General features: G+C 40.6%; 1 protein-coding gene across 1 annotated transcript in view; it reads left to right on the forward strand.

The window, feature by feature from the left end:
- Window positions 1-13,726, forward strand: part of MELTF (melanotransferrin) — a 207,836-nt gene that overhangs the window by 127,407 nt on the left and 66,703 nt on the right. The window contains exons 8-10 of the mRNA XM_073578729.1: window positions 2,774-2,954; window positions 3,974-4,125; window positions 5,423-5,519. Coding sequence (XP_073434830.1) covers window positions 2,774-2,954; window positions 3,974-4,125; window positions 5,423-5,519 — 430 coding nt within the window. The remainder of the gene's footprint in view (window positions 1-2,773; window positions 2,955-3,973; window positions 4,126-5,422; window positions 5,520-13,726) is intronic.

The following is a 13,726-nucleotide window of genomic DNA, read 5'->3' on the forward strand; positions in this document are numbered from 1 at the left end:
GTGCATTTACTGAATACACATTCAGTAGGCCAACATTTCGGATTTTAAAATCATTTTTCAAGCTGGTGTTATAAAATATTCTAATTTACTGAGATAATGACTTTTGGGTTTTCATTGGCTGTAAGCCATAATCATCAACAAAAGCAAAACACAAAACAAATATCCTGGAATAAAAAAGTAAAAAAATATATTGCAAAAATTGCATGAAGGTAGTAATAATAGTAATAATAAAGGTATTTAGTTAACATAATTTTGATCAAAATAATGTAGAAGCCATCCCGCCACGTCATGGCTTCTACATTATTTTGATCAAAATTATGTTAACTAAATACCCTTATTATTACTATTATTACTACCTTCATGCAATTTTTGCAATATATTTTTTTACTTTTTTATTCCAGGATATTTGTTTTGTGTTTTGCTTTTGGTTTTCTCTGTGTAAAGGTCATGTGTTCATATGCAATTACATTTTGCATGCACATTAATTTACTTTTTCTGCTCAGACCCAGTTTCTCATAATCATCAACAGTAACAGAAATAAACACTCGAAATACATCACTTTGTTTGTAATTACAGTATTATTATTATTATTATTACTATTTATTTATATAGCACCATTGATTCCATTGTGCTGTACATGAGAAGGGGTTACATACAAATTACAGATATCACTTACAGTAAACAAACTAACAATCACAGACTGATACAGAGGGGAGAGAGGACCCTGCCCTTGCGGGCTTACATTCTACAGGATGGTAGGAATCAGGACAGTAGGTTGGGGGGTTGCAGCAGCTCTGGTGTTGGTGAGGCGGTAGCTCCGGTAGTGGTGAGGAGGCAATGGGGTCATTGCAGGCTGTAAGCTTTCCTGAAGAGGTGGGTTTTCAGGTTCTGTCTGAAGGATCCAAATGTGGTTGATAGTTGGACGTGTTGGGGCAAAGAATTCCAGAGGAGGGGTGATATTTGGAAGAAGTCTTGGAGGCGGTTAGCTGAGGAGCGAATAAGTGTGGAGTAGAGAAGGAGGTCTTGGGAGGACCGGAGATTACGTGAGGGAAGATATCGGGAGATTAGTTCAGAGATATATGGAGGAGACAGGGTATAGATTGCCTTGTTTGTGAGCATTAGTAATTTGAACTGAATATGCTGAGGGGATGGGAGCCAGTGAAGAGATTTGCAGAGGGGAGAAGCGGAGGAGTAGCGAGGAGAGAGAAGAATTAGTCGGGCAGGAGAGTTAAGAATGGACTGGAGAGGTGCGAGGGTGTTAGCAGGGAGGTCACAGAAAAGGATGTTGCATTAGTCGAGGCAGGAGATGATGAGGGCATGCACAAGCATTTTGGTAGATTGAGGGTTGAGGAAAGGACAGATTCTGGATATATTTTTGAGCTAGAGGCGACAGGAGGTGGAAAGAGCTTGGATGTGTCGTTTGAAGGACAGGGCAAAGTCAAGGGTTACTCCTAGGCAGCAGACTTCTGGTACTGGGGAAAGGGTGATGTCATTAATTACGATAGGTCAGGTAAGGATGATCTGTGAGATGGAGGAAAGATGATGAGTTCAGATTTGTCCATATATGACTGATAGACACTCCGGGATTCTGGACAGCAGAGAGGTGACGTCTGGGCCAGAGAGGTAGATCTGAGTGTCATCAGCATAAAGGTGGTAGTGGAATCCATGGGAGTTTATGAGTTGTCCCAGGTCATGTGTATAGATTGAGAATAATATAATAATAATAATAATAATAAATTTTATTTCTATAGTGCTGACATATTCCGCAGCACTTTACATTTCAGAGGGGATTATTGAGAAGAGTAGGGGTCCTAGAACAGAGCCTTGGGGGACTCCAACAGAAAGAGGGTGGGATGAGGAGTAATGACTCTAAATAATGAGTTTCACTTTTTATATTGAAGAACAGAAATAAATTAATTTTTTGATGATATTCTAATTTAGTGAGAAGCACTTGTAGTTCTGCTACAAACTTCTAAACCTTTTTCCTTTGGTGCCTCATCACATGCACAAAGATGGTGCTTAAGCAGCACTAAAAGGTATATAAAAAAAATAAGCCAAAATAAAAAACAACTCAATTCACAATTTCTTTGTTTTCCTGAACTCTAATGTAAAAATAAGTACAAAGTATGTGAACTATGGCGTGAAACTAAAGGTTTCTGCTGCCAGAGAAACTACAGGGAAGTGAATAAGTATTTCTGTGGACACTGCCTCCCCAATTTCTAGAGGGAGCCTCACAGTTGGAGAAGCCCCTTGCCCCTTTCTCTGTTTTGTGTATTGGAGAAAGGTCTCGAGCAGTGGATCCTCTGTCTGATGTCTAAGTAGAAACGTCTTGACAAATGTTTTCAGTGCTGTAAATAGAAAATAAATATTAGACTACATAAAAAATGACCAGTGTAGCTAGTGACCTCATAGATATTTAATATATGCTTTGTAAAACATCTTTGAAGGCAGGCTAGATCGATGGAAACTTAGATAACATCCCTTAGGATACGCAGAAGAGCAGAACAAGCAAGTTATTAGAGGTAGACCTTTGTTCTCCAAAGGTTACTGGATAGTGCGTGCCATTTTCTGCTTTTACATAATTGCATTTCTAACAGGATGGTATTGATCTCAGACTGGTCTACAGAGGTTTTTTTTTCCATTATGAAACTTCATAGTCTTGTATTCAATAACATGTAATAATAAGTCATTATAGACACCCAATGGGATTCGTAAACTTAGATACCAACTTCCTATGTTTTGTAATATAACATTTAATTTTCTTCTGTTTTAGCAAAAATACAACAGCCCCAGCTCCAGCTTCAAAATGTTTGACTCTACCGCTTACAATGCCAGCAACTTACTGTTCAGAGATGCCACGACAGAGCTACGGATGATCTCTAACCAGACTTATCAGTCCTGGCTCGGAGATGAGTTTCTTCAAGCGATGACAGGAATAGACTGTGACACTGACAGTAAGGAAAATGTCATTTATAATTCATAGTAGCCCAAAGTCTACCACTTTATTACACAGATAGTAAAGCAACATTTTATGGCTTGGAATGTTTTTTTTTTTTTCTTATTTTAAAGATGCAGCCACTGAAGTATTTTATTGTTATTTTATGTGGGTATTGCAGCTGTGACCTTAATGGGGGCTTTCTTAGGAGGGCGGGCACTGATTGTGACTGGCAAGTGTGCATCCTTGTAAGTATCCGTGAGTGTGTGCATGTTTGGACCTATGGTGATAATAAATTAATTGTATGGGCATGATTAGGTTAGAAAACAGGTTTCAAAATATTGAATAGTTACTTATTTTATTTTACTCATTTATATAGCGCTAGTCATTCACACATCGCTTTACAGACATCATCATGTCCCCAATGGGGCTTGCTATCTAAATTCCCTATTAGTATGTGTTTGAAATGTGGGACGAAACTGGAAAACCTTGAGGAAACTCACACAAACACGGGAAGAACATACAAGCTGCTTTTAGATGTGGCATATGGTGGGATTTGAACCCAAGATACTGATAAATGATACATTTGAGTAATTTCTCCAACTTGATTCAACCTTAGTTTGATTTCCTTGGCCTGTCTCTAGCTAGCATCACCTCATGTCCTGTTTTAATTCCTATTTAAATGTTGCCGTCTCTTCTCAATAATTCACTTGTAATTCAGCCTGATGAAGGGGCCTTCTGAGCCCTGAAAGCTTGCTTGCAAATATAATTTCTCTGGTTAGCCAATAAAGGTATCACACCTTGAACACTTTTCTCAATTTTTTGGGGGGAACATAAGTATTTACATCTATTTTTCTGGCTAACACGGTACCACAATATTATTTTGTATTGTACATCCAACTTGATTCAGAATTCTGTTCACAACTACGAAAAATCATCAGAAATATCAGTATTTCAAGATGTAAGAGAACCGATTAATGTGAAAAATCATCCAACAATATGTGATCTGTCATTATTTTATGTACTTATATATTCAAGAGCTCCCAAAATCTATCCGCTGGTGCACCATTAACATAGAAGAAGTCTGGAAATGTGGTGATATGGCCACAGCATTTATTAACAAGACGTTGTATCCGCCAATTCAGTGTGTCTCTGCAGCAAGTCATGAAGATTGCATGAGAATGATCCAGGTTAGCATCTCATGTATATTAAATCCTGGGCCACCCAGAACCAGCACAACTTAGTGTATTTTCTAAGAGTATATACTGCAGCATGAAGACGCAGGCAAGCACATACTAATGGGGTTGTCCCATTAAACCATTGTCCTTATGCTCTTCTAAAAGTCTCTTTTGAATGGAGTAACAAAACAAAGTTAGAACTATATAGTAGGTCTTTTTATTATATAGTGCAGTTTTAGCCTATGTTGACACCCAAGTCAGATGACTGCTATTTTCCATCTGAATTTTACAGTCAGAAAATCTGCAGTAAATTATAGCAGTAACTCTTATCCACGCAATGCCGAAATTGATCTGCTGTTTGGATGTTAAATCAATGTCCCTGTCAATTTACGCTGCAAGATTTTCCCTCTAGTTTTACCATTTGCAGTTCAGAGGATTAAGCTTGTGGCAAATCTGCATCAAAATCCATGTCAAATCTGCATATATCAGATGCAAAAACAGCAGCCAAAAATATACATGTGTGTGAACGTCCCCAAAGAGTGGGTCCACATGTGGTGCATTTTTTACCACAATTTTACAAAGTTGTAGTTATGTCACAATTTTTAAAGACTACTTGACACATGACAGCAACAATGTGCATACTTAGCCTTTGGCCGGGGTTGCACGGCCGTCAATTCTTTCATGCGAGAGAAGCGGGCCGATTTTGCTAGTGACTCTCGGCTCAAGCTCTGTCAGAATGTGAGCCGCGTGTCATCTGAATATAATCTGATTCTCTCACATGAGAGAATCGCAGCACAAGTGCAGAGAAGATGGAGAACTTAATTTCTCCATCTTGTCCATTATCTGAGTCTGCAGTGTCGGACTGCACTTGGATAACATCTGAGTGCAGTCCAACGTTTCACATGCACCCATAGACAGATTTATATGGGTACTTGTGATCCAATTATCGGATGCTCTAGCACCATGCTGTGATTATTTTCTCATGCTGAATCGGCATAAGAAAAAAATCGCAAATCTGCACTGACTGGTAGTATAACATTGGGCAGAGTGCTATCCAATATAACATCAGAGCCTGTTATACGCTCGTGTGAGCGAGCCCTTATATAGTGTCAATTTTCGGGGAGCAGAAGTAGATAAATGGTTGGCAGTCACCTTGGGAGAAACAATAAGATTAGTTAAAAGTGTCTAGCGACAACATTATAATTCCTATATGAACTTTTATCTCTCCATTACTACTCTAATTTCCCCTCATCAATAAGTTAATAGCTACTGATGGAATTCACCATTGCTCTCTGCTTTATCCATTCAGCAAAAAGACGCTGATGCGGTTACACTGGATGGAGGAGACATTTACACAGCTGGGAAAACATATGGGCTGGTGCCAGCAGCTGCAGAGCGTTATTCTGGTAAGAGATACAATCACAATGATGCACAGGCATATTTTAGGCTCCATCTCTCATCTTTATAGAGTGGATTCATTTGTAACCATAAATATTGAATACAAATGCATTCAGTGAATATAGCACTGTATATACATTACAGTTGTCCAGTCTTAGATTTACTTGGAATCATAATGGAGACTAAACCTGAGCTGAACTGATATTACTCATGAGTAGTGTTGAGCATTCCGATACCGCAAGTATCGGGTATCGGCCGATATTAGCGGTATCGGAATTCCGATACTGACTTCCGATACTTTTGTCATATCGGATTCCGGAATCGGAATCTGAAGTTCCCATCATGCTATGAGCCTGCTTGCTTTGATTAAGCCAATGGGAATCCTCCGAAGTGTGGGCACATCCTGTTAGGCATGTAGGCATGTTAACTATTGGCATGGCTGTGATTGGCTGCCGAAATGATGTCATGATGCACTATAAAAGCCACCGCAGCCGCCATTTCTGGTTCACTCTGCTGTGAATTCAGTTAGGGACAGGCTGCTGTAGAAGACTGTGAGGGACAGTTAGAAATAGCGATTCCACCAAACATCTAGTGCTTTACCCAGGCTACATAAACCACCACTGTAGCCTTCTTTGTCCTAGCAGCAGTATTCACAGCTGTCTGCAAGGGCTGTGTGAGTGCAGCTCACGCTGTGGAGTGGGTCCTGCAGCCACGTCAGGCTGTAGGCCACCCAGTGTGATCACTGCTGCCTCATACATCTTTTAATTTTTGAGCTGCATTTTTTACATAATTTCAATCTAGTGTGCTTCCATCCGTATCCATATACGTTGGTTGCAAACACTAGTAGTAGACAGCGGAGCCTTTCTGCAGCCTTTCAGTGCTAGTGTCCACTTTGCTGCACTGTTCACGGCTGTCTGAGAGGTCTCTGACTGTGTGTGAGTGCAGCTCACGCTGAGTAGTGTGTCCTGCAGCTACGTCTGGTTGTGGGACGCTCAGCGTGTCACTGCCTCACACATTTTTCTTTTATTGCAGCTCATTTTTTCTTCTATTAGTGTGCATCCATCCATCTCCATCTACGGTGGTTGCAAACACTATATAGGAGTACACAGCGGAGCCTTTCTGCAGCCTGTCAGTGCCAGTGCCCACTTAGCTGCACTGTTCACGGCTGTCTGAGAGGTCTCTGACTGTGTGTGAGTTCAGCTCACGCAGAGTAGAGTGTCCTGCAGCTACGTCTGGTTGTAGGACGCTCAACGTGCGTCACTGCCTCACACATATTTGTCTTTGAGTGCAGCTCATTTTTTCTTCTCCTATTAGTGTGCATCCATCCGTATCCATCAACATTGGTTGGTTGCAAACACTATATAGGAGTAGATAGAGGAGCCTTTTTTTCTGGCTTTTGCCCTGCCGGCGCAGCCAGATTAGTATTACCCAATTTTTTTGGAGCCTCATCTTTTGCATTGTAGGTTACCTGCCTGCATTGTAATAGCTCCAAAAAGTTGGTGATACTATCAGTTTCAATTCTTTGTTCACATACTTTGAGTTTGTTTCCAACAAAGAAACCACAAAAAAAGTTCACCAAACACTACATTTGGAACTTGTGTAGGCCACATCAGCTCCTATTAAAGTGTAGTCCACACACACACACTTCATAAAATTAGTGTTTCTTGTACCTGTAATCAGCTGTTCAGGAATAAGCACACTAAGGCCCCCCTTTGTACTTTTCTGCCTATCTTAAGCAGTCTGGCAAGATGAAGAAGGCAGGGAGTAAGGCGCGTGGGCGTGGGCGTGGGTGTGGAGGTTCAGCAGGGAGAGGATGTGGGGATTCTGCAGGGAGAGGACGTGGGGATTCTGCAGGTAGAGGACGTGGGGATTCTGGGCCTGCTGCGGGCACCAGTGGATCAGCATCCCCCAGTTTTAGCAGGCAACAGTCCTTTATGCGCAGCTTTGTAGGACCTCAACGTACCCCACTGCTGCGGGAGGAACAAATTGAAGCCGTTGTCGGATGGATGGCAGCTAACGCATCGACTTCAATTACTTCCACAGCCTCTCAGGACCAGAGCACCGAAGAGCAACCATCTGTCTCTTCACCACCTGCCAAAGTGCCCAGGCAGTCAGAGAGACATGGACAGGAGCCATCACAGTCTCTACTTCTGTTCTCGGAATCTGTTGGCTTGGAAAAAGGGGGCCAGCCAAGCAGCATTCCTGAATGTGAAGAAGAGGCAGTATGCAGTGATGCGCAACTTCTTTGTCCCTCTGAATCTGAAGAGGCGAGTGGGCCAGTGCCTATGGTCAGCACAACTCAGTACGCATCAGATGATGACGAGACTCAACTACAGGAATGCCTGACACAAACAAGAATATGATGAAGAAGAATAGGAAGAAGATGAAGAAGTTGAATATGTAGAATAATAATTGTTGAATAAGAAGAATATGAAGAATGTAAGAAAAGGAAGAAGAAGAAGAATGTAAAAAAAGGAAGTAGAAGAATTTAAAAAAAGGAAGAAGAAGAAGAATGTAAAAAAAGGAATAAGAAGAAGAATGTAAAAAAAGGAAGTAGAAGAATGTAAAAAAAGGAAGAAGAAGAAGAATGTAAAAAAAGGAATAATAAGAAGAAGAAGAAGGTAAAAAAAGGAAGAAGAAGAAGAAGAAGAAAGAAGAAAGAAGAAGAAGACATACATGTCTGGCAAAATATAAATGAGGCTAACATAGTCAATATCTTTGTAACTCCTAACGTCTTTAAAAAAAAAGTTTAATTCCTGCTATTCCATTTGATTGGGCTAAACCTCTATGGCTTTAATGTCTCCTCCACCTCCCACAATATATTCTACATTATTCTTAGTTGTTTTTCTTCATGTAGAATTAACCTACAAGGAAAATAAGGGTTTTTTTTAATTCCGATATTTTGGCCCCATTGACTTGCATTGGTTCCCGGTATCGGAATCAGCGATACCGATACTTTTTTTTAAGATCGGCCGATCCATTCCGATCCGATATTTTCAAGTATCGGCTGGTATCGCTCAACTCTACTCATGAGCAAAAGCTGCGTACATGGTTTATGGAGTCCCTATGGCTCCATATTCCCGAGGCACGGGTGGTCCAGGTCCCTTATAATGCTGGATTACACATGGATATTCTCTTCTAGCAGCTATGCTACAGTGTCACATGGAGTGCGGCACGGAAACTTTTCTTCATGAAATAGGAGACTTGTGACGGTGTAATAGCGCACCATGTGCAGATTTGTGTAATATGAGCTAAGGAAAAGGTGGTATCTCGCAATTATTCTGCATTTTGATGGAGCTGGAGACATGCATCATGCATGGAACTTTGAAATTTTATCTTTCACATCAGAATATTTGATGTCACTGGTCAGGGCAGGCATCACTACCCGTAGCACCCTGGCAAGTGCTGGGGCCCTGGACAAACGGGGAGGTGGGTCCACTCACTATTGGCAGAGGCATGTTGTGACCACCTGGGCCCAACGGGTGAGAGGCCCGATGACGTCCGCAAATACTTCAGCTGGATGTGCATCCTAGACGCACATTCACCTGAAGTTTATTGCAGCGCACAGACCCGTGTGTGGCATCACATGACAGCCAATCAAATACCAGCAGCTGACGTCAACGTGCATGTGACTTGGGGTGTATGGCAGTCATACACTCCCACCAGCTTCAGAGGTGGACGCAGTGTGGAGGGGAACAGATTGGAGGTGAGTACTTTTTTTTTTAAATCAGTGAATACACGATGTCCATACTACTACATGGATGACTATGGATATCCACAACTCGGGCCTGAGAACACATGGCACTCCCCAACTACTATATATACCAAAAAGATCAAGGAAGCATAATGCCATAAAATGTAATATACTTTATTAAATGATGTACAAAAAAGATAGACATAAAAAGATTGACATAAAAAGAGATGGATATACCGATGGATATCACTGGTACAAATGTGCTAAACATATGCAGATGCACAAAAAATGGTATACTTAATAATCAGATGTCAAAAATATCATAACAAAGTGTATCAGTAAGAGGCAAGAGGTATACAACGTATGTGCATTCCTAGGCGACTAGATTATAAGATGCTATGGTAATATTGCTATCAAGGAAAAGAGTTATAAGCATCCATGGTAGTGATATGGCCACCACCCAAAATATATACCCAAATGGCAAGAAAGAGCTCTCAGCAGCTAATACAGTAATATGGCCAAATAGAGTGCACGACATAGCTATAATAATTTGGACAAAAATTCATGTCCTAACAGAGAGGTAATGATATGTATGTTCACCCACTGTCACAGCTATGACACTACATGGACACTTATATTAGTATAATGCAACACTGCTATAACTTGGACAGCCCAGTCCTGAAAAAGTGCTAATAGTGCAAAATATAGGTCTACTGTCACAGCTGTAACATAGGTAAACGTGCAAAAAGAATTGGCCAGAGTGTTCAATAATTATAATTGCGCTGTTTTGGGCAATTATGGATGCCGAATAGAGATTTCATAAGGTAGTGTATACCCACGTAGTCATGTCACAGACATGGGTACAATGAATGACACAAGTGTGTGCATAGCATATAAGTCCCCATAGAAATGCTAAAAAGCCCCCTTAACTGAAAAGCACATATGACCTGAGATACCGCAGTCCCCGACGCGCGTTTCACCTTAGCTTCATCCTGGGAGGTAAGTGAGTGTGGCTGTGGGGTGTATTGAAGTATATATAGCACCATGATTGCAAATCAATCACCGCTGAGAAATCGTCCGGTGCCCGGCGTGTGACGTCATCATGGCGCGCGTCCCCCGGCCGCATAGCCACTCCCCATCATACACGTCATGATGTGGAGACGGCTGAATGAGGCCAGGAAGAACGCGTTACCACGGTGACGCACCACGCTGCAGGATGACGCTGCAGATAGGTAAGCCACTCCTCCACCCGACGTGTCAGGGTAGAGAGGCAGGCTTAACCCGTCCAAAAGACGTATCCGCACAGAGTGTGCACGGTGCTCCGGGAGATACATGGAGATAACTGTATGATAAAGTGTCTTAGAGTCATGTTGCTCAGATGCATCATTTATAAATATATAATAGGCTTAAACAGCGTCCTATCAAATTGTATACAGAAATACATATTTCCAAAAATTTCACCATTAAACTATACAGTATACAGTGGGTGAATATCTGTTGATAAGATATAGGGAGAACATTCCAAGAATTATTAGTATAGAGAGAACTACATAGAGGATCATAATTTAGTAAATTTAACAGTAATATATACAGCGGCAGAATTAAGAATTTCGACTGCATACAGTATGAATCACATCGTACATTAGAAAATTACAATCAAAAACGTACGATGTCATGAATTATCCCCCTAGTTACCAACATAGCTAGAGCAATATTACACCATTAAATAAAAAATGACCATATAGAGATATGAAAATGTAATTCTACAGAAGTTTAATCCCTCCAATATCAGATGGAATATAACAGCTTCTGATTTGAATATCTATTGGTCAACACTCATGGGAAATCAAGAGAGAATGTGATCATCGTGGGATTTATTTTTCAGGACTGCTGCATGTCTACACTGTGGACTTTGATGTCTGATAAAGTGTGCATTCATTAGCACATGTGTGTACGTCTTTGGGTTCACACATCACCTGGTTTGGAGTCTTCATTTTTTTTAATCTTAATATATTCATGTGCTAATTGACTTGCACATGGATGACACTCTGGTTACAATGATATTTCCATACAATTTATTTAGGGAAGGAAAATGTTGTGTTAAAACTTCTGTAGAATTACATTTTCATATCTCTATATGGTCATTTTTTATTTAATGGTGTAATATTGCTCTAGCTATGTTGGTAACTAGGGGGATAATTCATGACATCGTACGTTTTTGATTGTAATTTTCTAATGTACGATGTGATTCATACTGTATGCAGTCGAAATTCTTAATTCTGCCGCTGTATATATTACTGTTAAATTTACTAAATTATGATCCTCTATGTAGTTCTCTCTATACTAATAATTCTTGGAATTTTCTCCCTATATCTTATCAACAGATATTCACCCACTGTATACTGTATAGTTTAATGGTGAAATTTTTGGAAATATGTATTTCTGTATACAATTTGATAGGACGCTGTTTAAGCCTATTATATATTTATAAATGATGCATCTGAGCAACATGACTCTAAGACACTTTATCATACAGTTATCTCCATGTATCTCCCGGAGCACCGTGCACACTCTGTGCGGATACGTCTGTTGGACGGGTTAAGCCTGCCTCTCTACCTTGACACGTTGGGTGGAGGAGTGGCTTACCTATCTGCAGTGTCATCCTGCAGCGTGGTGCGTCGCCGTGGTAACGCGTTCTTCCTGGCCTCATTCAGCCGTCTCCACATCATGACGTGTATGATGGGGAGTGGCTATGCGGCCGGGGGACGCGCGCCATGATGACGTCACACGCCGGGCACCGGACGATTTCTCAGTGGTGATTGATTTGCAATCATGGTGCTATATATACTTCAATACACCCCACAGCCACACTCACTTACCTCCCAGGACGAAGCTAAGGCGAAACGCGCGTCGGGGACTGCGGTATCTCAGGTCATATGTGCTTTTCAGTTAAGGGGTCTTTTTAGCATTTCTATGGGGACTTATATGCTATGCACACACTTGTGTCATTCATTGTACCCATGTCTGTGACATGACTATGTGGGTATACACTACCTTATGAAATCTCTATTCGGCATCCATAATTGCCCAAAACAGCGCAATTATAATTATTGAACACTCTGGCCAATTCTTTTTGCACGTTTACCTATGTTACAGCTGTGACAGTAGACCTATATTTTGCACTATTAGCACTTTTTCAGGACTGGGCTGTCCAAGTTATAGCAGTGTTGCATTATACTAATATAAGTGTCCATGTAGTGTCATAGCTGTGACAGTGGGTGAACATACATATCATTACCTCTCTGTTAGGACATGAATTTTTGTCCAAATTATTATAGCTATGTCGTGCACTCTATTTGGCCATATTACTGTATTAGCTGCTGAGAGCTCTTTCTTGCCATTTGGGTATATATTTTGGGTGGTGGCCATATCACTACCATGGATGCTTATAACTCTTTTCCTTGATAGCAATATTACCATAGCATCTTATAATCTAGTCGCCTAGGAATGCACATACGTTGTATACCTCTTGCCTCTTACTGATACACTTTGTTATGATATTTTTGACATCTGATTATTAAGTATACCATTTTTTGTGCATCTGCATATGTTTAGCACATTTGTACCAGTGATATCCATCGGTATATCCATCTCTTTTAATGTCAATCTTTTTATGTCTATCTTTTTTGTACGTCATTTAATAAAGTATATTACATTTTATGGCATTATGCTTCCTTGATCTTTTTGGTATATATGGATGACTATGGGTTGTGCATTATACTACATGGAGGGTTATGGTCTGTGCATCATACTACATGGATGACTATGGGCTGTGAACTATATATGGAAGTGCATTATACTATATGAAGAAATATGGACTGTGCATTACATATGGAGATGCATTATACTGTATGGTGGAATATGGAGGACTATGGGGGTGCATTATATTATATGGGGGACTATGGGATGCATTATACTATATATATGGTATAGTGGAATTTACAATAGATATTACTCATGTAATTTAAGAAGTAAGTGAAAACGTTGGCATTGTACTATACGTGTACTTATATTTCTCTGCCGTATCTGTGCATCATGAATTATAGTATGTGTTAAAGGGGCCCACTGAGAGTCTTTTGTCCTCCATACTGTAAAATGGGCCCTGCATTGCCTTCCATGCAGTATAATGGCCCCATATAGTCCTGCATGCAGTATAATGGGCCTCACATAGTCCACCATACAGTATAATTATTATTATTATTATTTATTTATATAGCACCATTGATTCCATGGTGCTGTACATGAGAAGGGGTTACAGACAAATTACAGATATCACTTACAGTAAACAAACTAACAATGACAGACTGATACAGAGTGGAGAGAGGACCCTGCCCTTTCGGGCTTACATGCTACAGGATGGTGGGGAAGGAGACAGTAGGTTGGTGGGTTGCAGCAGTTCTGGTGTTGGTTGAGGTGATATCACCGGTAGTGGTGAGAGAGAAGGAGGTAGCGGGGTCATTG

Source organism: Dendrobates tinctorius, unplaced genomic scaffold (genome assembly GCF_039654945.1).
Source record: "Dendrobates tinctorius isolate UK_male_01 unplaced genomic scaffold, ASM3965494v1 ptg000060l, whole genome shotgun sequence".
NCBI lineage: Eukaryota > Metazoa > Chordata > Amphibia > Anura > Dendrobatidae > Dendrobates > Dendrobates tinctorius.